Genomic DNA, 13,381 nt, shown 5'->3' on the forward strand with positions numbered 1-13,381 from the left:
CCAAGGTGACCACACTGGCCCCCTTGGAACTCAGTCATGTCCAAAGTTGGTGCTTAAGTTGGTTGCATAAGTGTTTATTTTTTCTCTTTTATTTTAGCTACAAGTGGTCCCCAGTTATCTGGGAGATGAGGCCTTCTGGGCATCCTGCACCAGATGCAGAGGCACCTGTCACTAGTCTGGATCCAGGGACTCAGGACACTTTAACGCACTGGGCAGAGTTGTAGGAATGCAGGGTCACAGTTGCATTCCTTCTATTTATACTTCTTTTCTCCCCCAGTTTTACTGAGATATAACTGACATATAGCACTGTATAAGTTTAAGATGTACTACATAATGATTCAGTATTTGTACATACTGCAAAATGATTATCACAATAAGTTTAGGTAACACATCCATCACCACACATAGTTATAATTTTTTCCTTGTGATGAGAAATTTTAAGATCTGCTATCTTAGCAATTTCCAAGTATACAATAGAGTATTATTAACTATAGTCACCATGCTGTACATTAGATTTCCAGAACTTATTCATATTATAACTGGAAGTTTGTACTCTGGAGTCCCTTCATCCATTTCTCCATCCCCATCACCTCTGGCTCCACCAATCTATTCTCTGTTTCTATGAGTTTGTGTTTTTTAGATTCCACATAGAAGTGAGATCATCTCACTTAGTATAACGCCCTCAAGGTCCATCCAGTTGTTTCAGATGACAGGATTTCCTTCTTTTACGGCTGAATAATATTCTATGTATGATATATATATTATACATATGTATCATATTTTATTTATCCATTAATCCATTGATGGACACTTAGGTTGTTTCCATGTCTTAGTTATTGTAAATAATGCTGCAATAAACATGGGAGTGCAGATATCTCTTTGGGATACTGATTTTGTTTACTTTGGATATATCCCCAGATGTGGGATTGCTGGATTATATGGTTGTTCTACTTTTAATTTCTTGAGGAGCCTCCATACTGTTTTTCATAGTGGCTGCACCAATTTACATTCCCACCAATAGTGCACAAGGGACTACCTTTTTTTTCATATCCTTGCCAACACTTGTTTTCACTTGTCTTTTTGATTATAGCCATTCTGACAGGTGTGAGGTGATGTTTCATTATAGTTTTGATTTGCATTTCCCTGATGATTAGCGATGTTGAGCGTCTTTTCATGTGTCTGTTGGCCACTTGTATGTCTTCTTTGGAAAAATGTCAGTTCAGATCCTTTGCCCATTTTAATTAGATTATTTGTTTTCTTGCTACTGAGTTGTATGAGTTCCTTATATTTTTTGGATGTTAACGCCTTATTAGATGTGTGCTTTGAAAATACTTTCTCCCACCATTCAGACTTGTTTATTATGCTTATAACATATTTAATAGTAAACATCAAGTAAAGAAAAATGTCAAAAGTCCTTCCTTATGATCAGATTTTCTCTCATAGGGAATAGCCTCCTTAAGCAGTGCTGTCCCTGGGATTTTGTGGTCTTGATGCAAACTGCTCTGTGATAAAGTCGGTCTCATGGAATCAACTTTCATTTTCAGCGCTTTGAAGAGAGCAGATGCCATCTCATCTATTGGCACATCAGGACTGACAGACATGAAAAAGTTGGCCAAGTGGGCAGCAGAGTCCAAGCTTGACCCCAATGACCCCAGCAATGCCCCTTTGATGCAGCTCATCTCGGTAATGTGGCAGGAGATCTGGACACACACCACTTCTCCACTTGGTGTGATAATAACAGAAATGGCTGGTCCTTGACACACATTTTCTTTCCCATATGTTCTCCTGCGCAATAGTGTTTAAGAGCATGAAGCCTAGGTTGAATGACAGGTTTAAATTTTAGCTCTGTACCTACTGGCTGTGTGATGAAGGCAAGCACTCATGCCCCTAAGCCCTGTGATGCCCTCACAGTGTTGTCAGGAGGAAACGAGCTTCTGCGGATCAACTTCTAGCTGGGCACACGGTCAGTGTGCAGTCAACGTCAGCTGCTGCTGGTATTGTTACTCTCACCTCTAACCTCTGTAAAACCCCTAAAGAAAGGTTTCAATTTGCCCCTTCTGTGGAGAGACACTGAACCCAGACACTCAGGGTTCCTTGCTCCACATCCCGGAGATGGTAAGGACACGGCTCCAAGTTGATGTGATTTCAGGCCCTGTGGTCTTTCCATCATACCTTGAAGGGCTGATGGGGCATTTTCAGAAATGGTGGTTTTGTTTGTTTTCTTGCTGGATGATTAATTAGATTACCTTTTAGGTTTCACTGAAGTGTTTTTGATATAAATTGCTTGTATCTACCATAACATTCAAAATTCTTTCTTCAGTGAATTTGTAAATAAAACGGAACATTAGTCAGTAAATGATTTCTCTTGGTAACAAATACAATTGCTTTTACTCCCAAGTTCATAATTCCCACAGAAACCTGATAAACAAGTAGATGATCCAGAAAGTGGCCATAGCAACACATTCCGTGATCACGTTTCTTAGTTCGAGTTCATCAGTAGGGTAACTATAACCAGGATGAAAACTTTCATTTCTCCCCTAGTGATTCTAAGAGAAGTCCCAAAGCAAGCTTTGGTTTATTCTGACTTTTATCTTCATAAAATCTCCTTCCAACATGATACTTAGTGCATGTTGATACTTAGAGAACTATTAGAAAGAATAAGTTCTCTTATTTAACCAAAACATTTCTTGCATAATTGGTGAATGAGTGAAGTCCCAATATATGTCTTCATTGTTTCATTTTTGTTTTATTAATTAAAATGAAAATATCCACCTTAAAAAAAAAAAAAGAAAGAAAGAATAGGCCATATGACCTGAAGTGTAGCCTATTCCATATAAAGCTTTCAAATTATTGATATGTTTCAATGACAATAATATAGTGCATATGTCCCCTTCATTTTTTTTTTTTTCTTTTTAACTATTTGCTTCCCGTAGAAGGACAAAACACAGAGTTTGCCTTCCGGACTGGCCTCTTTTTTACGAACCAGGATTTTCACAGCAGTATCACCTTTCCCATCGCAAAGCTCCCTCAGATCTCTGCTCCCTGAGGAGGAGCAGAGACCTGCCCAGGAGGAGGTTGCATCTGGCAAAGCACCCAGCAGAGGAGAAAGCAGACACCTGGGCAGAGTGCAGCCCACACCTGCTAGTCTCTCAGTGGTGCTGAAGCTGCACTTTCTGTTCCAGGGTACAGGGGCATCGGAGGCTGGTGCTTGGGTCCATCTCTGGTTCACTTTTCTCAGTGACCAAGGCCATGAGGTGCTGTGCAGGGACAGGAGAGCACGGCTGTGGAGCCAAGTGAAGCTGATCAGCCGACTCTAGGGCCTTTATCTACATTTGTGCGTAAATAAAGTCCAAAAGTTATATTTTAAAAATATTTTAAAATATACTTAAAATGTTAAAGTGTAAAAATATTTAAATATTTTAAAAATACATTTAAAATACATACACTTTATATACACTATGTATATGAATAATCTTATTTGCAGTAGGCACTTGGTAATACACTGATATAAATCTCACATTTTTCAGTCTGTATATTTTTGTGACAACTGTTAGAGGAGCGTGTGTACCAAAAATGAACCTTTTAACTTTTATTTCTCTGGAAAAATGATTCATGATACTTTTTATAGCTACTAAATGAATATTAGTAGCTATAAAAGGCAGAGTAGCATCTGCCTCATTACCATTATATTTTAGTGTATTTTCTCTTTAAATGAAATGATGGATGTTTCGAGTCTCTCTGTCTAAAACTGTTAAAACGTCATTCCCAAAAGCTCAGTGCCAAGTTTCTTTGGGTGAAATCTGCCTGTTATCTAGAGTTTTGTATTTCCTGGTTTTTATAGGTTGCTACCAGTGGTGAATCCTACATCCCTGATTTCTTTCGACTGGAACAGCTACAACAGGAATTTAACTTTGTTTCAGATGAGGAATTAAACAGATCCAAACGATTCAGGCTTCTTGGTCTTAGAAGCCAAGAGGTGCCAGAATTCCGAAATTATAAACAAATTCCAATGTATGACCGAGAAATTATGGAAAAGGTATTCCAGGTGAGAAATTGCCTTATTTTATTATTAATAAAATAATAAACTATCTGCTGTGCCATTTGGTATACTATTATGTATGTATTTTGTTGTTGTTGCTATGTTCTCAGTAGCAATATTGGTTCCTCTTTTGTAGTACTTTACATAACCTTCCCATTATGTTTCTTGAATCCAATGTTTAAATAATATCTTTGTCTCAGTATAATGACATCTAAACTAGGAAAAATTAGAGTTGTAGGGTTGAAGAGTCTCTTAAGTGTTAATGTGGCAAAGGATTGTGCCTTAGTCAGGAATTCAATGCCATTTTAATCCAGTAAGTATTTATTAAGCACAAAGCACGGTGGTAAGCACTGCAGGGAAAATAGGTGGGTAGGATTTGAGCAGCCTTGGGGTGGGGGACCAGGAAGGAAGTGGGGAACAGTTCTGGGCACCCTAGACAGTCAGCAGGATGCACAAAGGCTTGGCAGAGGAGGGAACATGGCGGGCGTGGGAGCAGGGAGCCTTTGAGGAGTTACAGGTAATAGGCTTGTGTATATGGGGCAAGCCAGTGAAAGCCAGGCAAGTCTGTGTTTGATGAGGTAAAGGGAGAGCCATTAGAAGTTAATACCAGGACTGTATGATTTTTCATGCAGAAATTATTCTGGGAGAATATTTTTGGTTATTTGGTTCTTTATATTAGTTTGGACTTGTGATTATAAGTGATAAAAACCCAATTTGAACTAGCTTATGAACGAAGGGGAGTTTATTAGATAACGAAATCACAAAATAGAGTTAAACATCTAAAACATGTGAATGACAGGAGTTCATCTGCGTCTCAAAGACACCCAACTATTGCCAGGCCCCTTCGCCATCCTGTCTGGGCTTTCCTTAGTATGGTGACTTCATTTTCCCCCATTGTAGACAGATTTCTCTATTTGATCACTTGGTCACCAATATCATCCAAGTTCACATCTAGTAGCCTCAGCCAGTAGGGAGAGGTGTGTCCTCTTGTCCCGAGTTTAAAAATCTTGGGGACAACTTTTGAGCCACCCAGCCTGGGTTAGGGGCCACCCTGGGCATTCAGCTGTGACCAGGGAAGGAGTGAAAGGGAACATGGCAGCTCCCTGGGGACCCCATGGAATTTTATTGATAGAAAAAAGAGAAAAGTTCAGTGGCCTAAGAAGACAAAGCCAAAGGCAGCCATTCCTCTCCTTCAAGTAGGTGACCCAAGTCATCTGCAGCCAGATGCTATCTACTATTTCTGTAATTGCTTTACTTGAAATATAAAAGGCAAAAATTAAGCAGGGGCTTTGGCCCTGCTTAATTGTTTGGGTGAGCTTAGCATCTTGTTTGGGTGAGCTTAGCATCTTGAACTACAGCGACTCTACTATCTCTATTTCTTTCTGCATGAACATTGTAACTTGTAATTACAGATTTCTCTTCTACTTATAAGGCAGTTCAATCAACTAACTCCAAATCCTGGATACTGCATCAAAGATCAATTCTGAACCAAAAGTTCAGAAGGAAGCAGAAGGAACATTTAGAACCATGATTTGTGACTTAAACCACATGTGATAAATAATTCTCTAATCTCAAAAAGGGCATGAGAGAGTACTGGTATTTTAGAATCATAAAAGTATGGCTTCCTTTTAATTTTAGGACTATGAGAAACGGTTACGAGACAGAAATGTAATTGAAACCAAGGACCACATAGATACCCACAGGGCCATCGTAGCCAAGTACCTCCAGCAGGTAAGGAAAACCATTTTAAACAGTCCTCATAGGGGAAAAATAGTCAACATCCTAAGGTTGGAGGAGGGAGGTCTCTATTCTTAACCCCTGTAGGCTTATTTTCTCATAATTACAGATTAAAATTGATTAACAGCTATCTTCAACTTTGGGACACGGTTACTTGGTTCTCCTTTGTATTAGTTTGGACTCATGATTATAAGTGATAAAAATCCAATTTGAACTAGCTCAGGAACCAAGGGGAGTGTATTCAATGAGGAAACGCTGAAAACGCTAGGATGTATCTCAGTTTATTATCGGTTATCTTAAGAGGGGGTATGATTACAAGGGACTTAACTTTCTAAGTCATGATTTTTTTTTTAATATTTGAATGTTTGCATCTTATTATCTTTGTAATAAAAAAAGTTTTATAAACGACATACTAACTGCCCTTCTGCACTAGAAAGTCAAAATATCCTTTTGTCCTTCCTTCCTTTAATTTAACTTATAAGAAATGCCCTAGTAGCTAGAGTACATTTTTCTCATCCGGTTGATCTACCCTGTAGCTCATGTATTAAAAAAAAAAGAATATTTATGACATTTAAGAGGTCCTCTATTTAAAGAATAATTAGGTAGCAAGTCAGTTTGAATAGGGGAAGAACTTCAGAATCAGTTCTGAAGTGTGTGTGCTTCGAGACGGGTCCTACTTTTTGTAGTTGTTCATTCATTCATTCAGCTAAATTTTACGATCTTATCTGCCAGGAATTTTCCTAGGTCCTGAGAATATAGCAGAGAACAAAATAGAATCCCTCTGCCTTAGGGAGCTTATGCTAATGAGGAAAGCTGGATGATTTACAATAGGAAGAGGTCAGAGCTGCGGAGAAAAGTAAAGGTGGTCTGGAAAGCTGCACTGAGGTGACATTAGAGCAGTGAAGTGTGCGTTCATAGAACAAGAACATTTTAAATAAAACATATTTCTTTCCTCAGGTTAGAGAATCAGTGATAAATCGTTTTCTAATTGCAAAACACCATTTTCTTCTTTCGGATTTGGTAGTAGAAGAAGAAGTTCCCAATATCAGGTAAAAAAAAAAAAGAGACCTTTTTGTTATTTCTTTTAAAATTATTTGTATTGTATTATACTAAAAATTTCATGTAAATATAAGATTTTTGTCAGTGTATGGTGTGCATTTGGGCCCCTAATAATACTGGAAACTGATAAGGCCTGATTAACGCCTAATGTTACACTAGTTGGGGCGTTCCTGTTAGAACAAGTCACACGAGATCCTCTCCATCACATCCAGTGGACCCCATCTCACCTCCCACCACCTCCAAGTGAACTTCACCAGCCTTGGCTATCTTCTCATTCCAGTCACATGAAGTTTTGACAGCATCCCCTCCAGCACATCATCCTCCTGCTTTCCTCACCTCCCTATGCCGGGGTCTCCTTTATTCTCCCATCACAGGGCAGTGGGGGTGGCTGAGAACTTGCCCACTGAGATTCTGGGTGGCATGGAGAGGTCTGGTTCCAGCACCACAGCTGGGAGACACAGAGCTGCCATGTGTTTGGTGAGGGGCAAGGGCAGCAGGGAAAAATGGATATTTACATAGAAGTTGGGAATTAACTGTGTTTATTTGCTTGATTGTCTCCCTATCATTTAGAATAATCCTCAAATGGTCTCAACTAGAGGTGGATGCATGAAAGATGAAAGAGAACTTTCTATACTGGTGGGCTTGCACAGTCTATTAACTTCATGACCCTCCCTGTGATTAAACCTCTTGGTCTCCTGAAAAGGTCATTTCCTATGCATGTACTTCCTCTCCACCATCAAGTTGGCAAGGAGACAAAAAACTGTGCAATCCATGGCAGCCCCTTATTTGGCTTTGCCTCCATCCTCGTACAGAAGGGAGGCTGTGCCCACATAAATTCATGCAAACCCTCTCTCTTTATTCCAGGCCCAGAGTCCAGTCATTGAATGTTTTTTTTTTTTCAGTCATGAAAATTACACTTTAGAATAGATGATGATTTTTCATGCTGTTTTTCCATTTCTTTTCTTTCTTTTTCTTTTTTCTGCTTTACTTTCTGCATTAAGTTCTGAAGGCTCAGGGTATGTTCTTCCTTCTTTTAATTCTGGTTTGTTCTTGGCTTTAAATTAAAATGTTTCTGTATATAATGGTCCCAGCCACCAAGATGCTCTCAAGCTGACTGTTAGGGAGGCAGCAAAGTCTCATGATAGGAGGCACCTCTCTGAGGGGGAGAAAGTATTGAGAAAAGAAGGGTTGTGCCATGTCACGACCCCCAGCAAAGGTTTCTCTCCGAGGTCCCCAAGTTTGGGTTAGGTGGCTGTCCTGGCAGAGGGATTAAGAAGATGGGCTGTAATTTGTAACAACATGGATGGACCTTGAGGGCATTATGTTAAATGAGATGAGTCAGACAGAGAAAGACAAATACTATATGATTCTCACTTATACGTGGAATCTAAAAAAAGCCAAACGAATAAAAACAGACTAGAATGTTGGTCACTAGGGGTTGGGGGCGGGGGAAACTGGGGAGATGTTTAAGAGTACAAACCTGTAACCAGAAGATAAATCAGTCCTGGAGATCTAATGCACAGCAGAGTGATTATAGTCAGCAATACTGATTATAAACTTCAGAGTTACTAAGAGACTAGATCTTAATAGTTCTCACCACAAAAAAAGAAATAATAGTTATGTGAAGTGATAGATAGAGGTGTTGGTTAATGCTGCAGTGGTAACATATTGCCATATATAAATGTATCAAACCAAGACATTGTACACTTTAAACGTATACAGTGTTATATGTCAATTATATCTCAATTAAAATAAAAAATAAATTAAAACGTACAATAAATCAAAAAAAGAGATTTGCAAAAATGTAAAACAGTGTCACTCTCCTGACACTCTTTGTTTTGGAAAGGATAGTTATTTTTCATAATTTTATACCATGTTAACATGTAATGGGCTTATTCTTGTCTTAAATGAGTGAATGAATAAATATATGTAAATATTAAAAGAAGCAGCAGCTGGGCTGTGTAGTCAGGGTGATCTGATCTTGAACCCCAGCTCCCTCTCCTCCTATTTAGCAAATTCTATCACCTCTTGGAGCCTCCAGTTTCCTCATATGAAAAATGGGATAAATATACCCGTAAGGATTAGAAATATACGTAAGGCACCTAGCACTCTGCTTGAACCAGAGAAGTGCTGGTAAATGGTGGCTCTTCTGCGGTCTGTGGGACGGAAGACCTTGGGAAGCAACTGGGAACAACAGCCCCCGGAAGCCCCTTGGGGCCGTCATCTCCCCGGCTGGCATGTGTCTCTTGGAAAGAGGGCTCCCGTCCGGCAGGCCGCCTGGGCAGCTCTGATACTCACAGGGAAGCAGAGCAGCGTGAGGGTTGCCAGCCCGAGGCCGGCTCTGCGCCGCTGGCTTTGTTCTGTGGCTCTTGGGCATAGTCATTAACGTCAGCTTCCTGATACGAAGTCACAGTTGTGTTTCTGTTTAGTCTCTGGGGCAGAATTAAGTTATTTTCTCCATGGCCCTTTCTCCCCCGTGATTCACCGCGTTGCTTTCATCTTCCAGGAAGTGTTAATGGAGGTCATCTCAGTGAGAGGTAGAGAGATGTGAGAGAAGGATCCCCTTGCCCCGCCTCCCCCTCCCTTCCTCCTGTCTCCATCCCCTCCTTTCTCCAACATAATCACTGGCATCATAATCATTGCCATTGTCCCAACAGTCACTACGTTAGGGCATCTAATGCTAGACCAGTGCCAGGGTGCTCTGTACACACCTCCTCACAAAATCCTCTCAACAACCCCAAGAGGTAGGTATTTCCATTTTACAGATGATGAAACAGAGACTTTAAGAGGTGAAATAATTTGCCCAAGGTGAGCAGGATTCACACCTAGTTTTGCCTAACTCCAGAGAGTGAGGTATCCCTGGAAGGGCCTGAGAAGGCTATAAACATCAGCTGCCATGTGAATGCAGCAGGCTAATGAGTGCTCCAGGGGCCCAGGAGAGGGAGCCCCCCTTCGGGCTGATGCGGCTGGGCCTCTGGGGAAGGGGAAATAGTGGCCCTGAAAAGTGGTAAAACTGCAACCGAGTGGGTGGATGAGGAGGAAGGTGGAAGGAGGCATTCAGCGTGCAGGACTGGCATAAGCGAAAGCGGACAGTAGGAGAGCACAGGCCACGTTTGAGGGGCTGGTGGATAAGCAAGGCAGAGAGCCAGCAGGAAGTGTAGGGAGGGACCAGAACATGAGTTTCATCCTCTGATTGGCAGCAGCTAAAATGAATGTTAATAATCTACACAGTGGGCTCTCCCCCATCTTGGGAGAACTTCTTGACAATTTCCACCCTCCTTAAAAAGACAAGGAGTTTTTCAGGGGCTTGTGAGGGACCTTGGGGCAGCATTTGGGAAGTTGTCTCAAGACTTTCCAGATCTTTCTTTTCCCTAGCATCCTAATCTTGTTCTGTAATCATTAGCATTTTGGGCCTGAGCCTTTTCAAGCTGGCAGAACAAAAACGACCACTGAGGCCAAGGAGAAAAGGTCGGAAGAAGGTGACAGCCCAAAACCTGTCCGATGGAGACATAAAGCTGCTGGTGAACATTATCCGGGCTTATGACATTCCAGTGAGGAAGCCAACGACAAGGTGAGAGCCCTCCGAACAGCCCTGGGATGGAATGTGCAGGATCCAACCTCTTTAGAGCATGTTCACTCTCGTTTTTAACATAGTTTTTACTCTGTGGGGGCCGAGGGCAGGGATAGGGGGGAGGAAGAGGATTCTTGATGAAGTCAGGGCCCTATTGGTTGCAAGTAACAGAACCAAATCAGTCAGTTTCGGGTAAAGAGGGGATTTATTGGGAATATCTCATAGAACTCAAGAACAAGAGGTACAGCCAAACTACATGGTAGACAGTAAAGATTAAAATGGCTTCTTCAGAGGCCCCATTGTCTCTCTTGCTTGCTTCCCTCTGTGGGTTTGCTTTGTTCTTCTCTGTGTGATGGAGGTGGTCCATCCTGTCAAGGTACCACCCACCAGGTGTCAGCTTCCCAGGAGTGAATCTGAAGGTCCTAACTTGGGTCAGGTGTTGATCCATGTCTAGTCACCTACAGTCAGAGAGGCAGGTCACAAGGACCTGTCCTGAAGATGGGGGACAGTTCTCAGAGAAGTGGGTGAGAGCTGGGCAGATACCCAAAAGGTGTATATTCTAGATTCTGAAACATGTGTTTGAGCACAAAACTGTGACTTCTCTTTTATCTGCTCAGAGAAGTGAATTATGTCTACTGTATTTCATTACATCGGGGCAATGGGGAACCCCTCACCATAGGTAAGGTGAGCCGAAGTTTCTTATCCCCTTAGAGAACAGAGATGGAAGGACCAAGAATTACTTCTCTTTGCTGGTGCCCTTGTCAGTGTAATGAGGGAAACTATAATTTAGTGTACATTCACCGTGTTCTAGCCACTATGCTAGGCACTTTCATTTATATTATTTCACTTACTTCTCACTACTATTACTGTCTCCATTTTACAAAAGGGAAAATGGAAATGAAGGGAGCATAAGTGGCTTGCCCAAGGTCATCCAGCTCTCTGATCACAGAAGCACACCCTGCTAGCCTCTGGCATCTTTTGCCCCTAGGGTCTTCCCTTTAAATTATCCACCCCCTATTATTTTACCCTACTTTATTTTTCTGCTGACTAACTCTTCCACCCATTACAGAACATCTGATCATCACCAGCTATTCTCAGTGTTTTGTTATATGTAAATGTCCATTTAAGCTCTTGAATCTGTGCCATAGCATTGCTTCCTTAAGCCACAGCCCAACATTCATCTTGATTGCATTAAAGCTTAACTGTGGGGTGAAAAGCTGTTTTTTTAAAAAAGGTATATAGGTGTTTCTCTTCTTTTTTGGTTTCCATGAAGTTTTTTAAGAGTTAAACCATTTCATTCAAATAATTACAGGGAAGCATAGTTGATCCTATATATGTTATACATTTCAGTGTAAATTCATCAAGTCAGTTCAAATATCAACTCTTGCACTAAACCCACGCAAATCTTAACCTTCTACCCTTGCAACTAAACTAAATAGGATTTTTCAACTCCTTCTCTGCACTCTTATGGCCCATGCCCACCCCTCTAATCTAACATATATCCCACTATATTGTGATTATTTGTTTATCTAGTTTGAGCCGAGGTTTATCTTATTTGCCTTTGCAGCCCCAGTGTTTAACACAGGGCCTAAAATATAGTAGGTACTTAACAAGTGTTTGTGTAATAATGTAATTGACAGTGTTCCAAACAGGAAAAGGTTTTCTCTGGCAGCTGTTGTGTTAAATGTTCTACTTTCATTGCCTCATAGTTTGTCTGAAACCCTTTCTGTGAAAAGGTAAAACAGTCTGGTGGAAAAAGACAATTTGTACTTTGCTAAGCAAATGAATGTGAAATACTTGGCAAACCGTAAAATTCAAAACAAATAGGCAGGGGCTTCCCTGGTGGCACAGTGGTTAAGAATCCGCCTGCCAATGCAGGGGACACGGGTTCGAGCCCTGGTCCCGGAAGATTCCACATGCCGCAGGGCAACTAAGCCCGCGAGCCACAACTACTGAAGCCCATGAGCCACAACTACTGAAGCCTGCGCGCCCAGAGCCCGTGCTCTGCAACAAGAGAAGCCACTGTAATGAGAAGCCCGTGTACCGCAACAAAGAGTAGCCCCCGTGCCCCGCAACTAGAGAAAGCCCACACTCAGCAACAAAGACCCAATGCAGCCAAAAATAAATAAATAAAATAAATAAATTTATTTTAAAAAACCGAAAAACAAATATGCAAGTGGGTTGTTGGGATGAGGGGGAAGGTATCTGGGACAGGATCTCTGGACGTGACCTTCATTTCTTCCCTTAAGAATGGCAGCTCAAAAGGGAAAGAGGGCAAGACTCATAGATCCTAACTCAAGCTAGGAATCCCTGACCACCTTTCCCATGGATGCTTGGCAGGCCCAGAGAGAGATGTCTTACCTGGGATATGTAGCTCGTGCTTACTGGAGAGCGCATGTTCAAAGAAAATACAGTGGGAAAGGACCAGAATTGGATGGAGGCAGGGCAGGCTGGTTAGGAAGCTCGGGATTCTGCTACCTGAGAGGGATTGAGCTTCTCAGTTACGGGGGAAAAGGCACCCATGAGAGAGCAGAGAGAAGAGGTCCCTTTCCTCTCTTCCAGCCAGACATGCAGGCCTATGGATGAAAGTTGGGAAGGCTCTCATAATCACTAGGTGACTGAGGAGGACCAGAGCATGCAAAAAGACTTCTGAAGCATCAACAAGCTTAGAGAGTATGTCTGTCACCATAGCCACCAACACCATACAGCTTTGGAGAAACCGTCTGCAAAGTATATAATTCGACTTTGCATGTCATTTATTTCTTTCGTACATTTTCTCTCCTAGCAAATTCCAGCAGCCATCGAGATCTTCAAGGACTTTCAGCGAAAAGCATGCTGCTTCCCCAGCCACACAAAGCCCAACCCACAGTGCTGACTACCCCCTCGGCCAGGTGAAATACCCCAGTGCTGGATCTCCACTTAGAATCTTGCCCCTTCTATTTTTAAGAATTGCCTAGAAAGTTCATAGTCTGTTT

The 13,381-nt window shown here is 41.6% G+C and overlaps 1 protein-coding gene across 4 annotated transcripts in view; it reads left to right on the forward strand.

Annotated features, from left to right (window-relative positions):
* CC2D2A (coiled-coil and C2 domain containing 2A) overlaps positions 1-13,381 on the forward strand; it is a 137,033-nt gene that overhangs the window by 94,496 nt on the left and 29,156 nt on the right. For all 4 annotated transcript variants that reach the window (XM_061192103.1, XM_061192104.1, XM_061192106.1 and 1 more), the window contains 6 exons: positions 1,545-1,683; positions 3,842-4,045; positions 5,678-5,770; positions 6,734-6,825; positions 10,239-10,406; positions 13,192-13,297. In XM_061192103.1, coding sequence (XP_061048086.1) covers positions 1,545-1,683; positions 3,842-4,045; positions 5,678-5,770; positions 6,734-6,825; positions 10,239-10,406; positions 13,192-13,297 — 802 coding nt within the window. The remainder of the gene's footprint in view (positions 1-1,544; positions 1,684-3,841; positions 4,046-5,677; positions 5,771-6,733; positions 6,826-10,238; positions 10,407-13,191; positions 13,298-13,381) is intronic.

The sequence above is a fragment of the Eubalaena glacialis genome, chromosome 5 (assembly GCF_028564815.1).
Source record: "Eubalaena glacialis isolate mEubGla1 chromosome 5, mEubGla1.1.hap2.+ XY, whole genome shotgun sequence".
NCBI lineage: Eukaryota > Metazoa > Chordata > Mammalia > Artiodactyla > Balaenidae > Eubalaena > Eubalaena glacialis.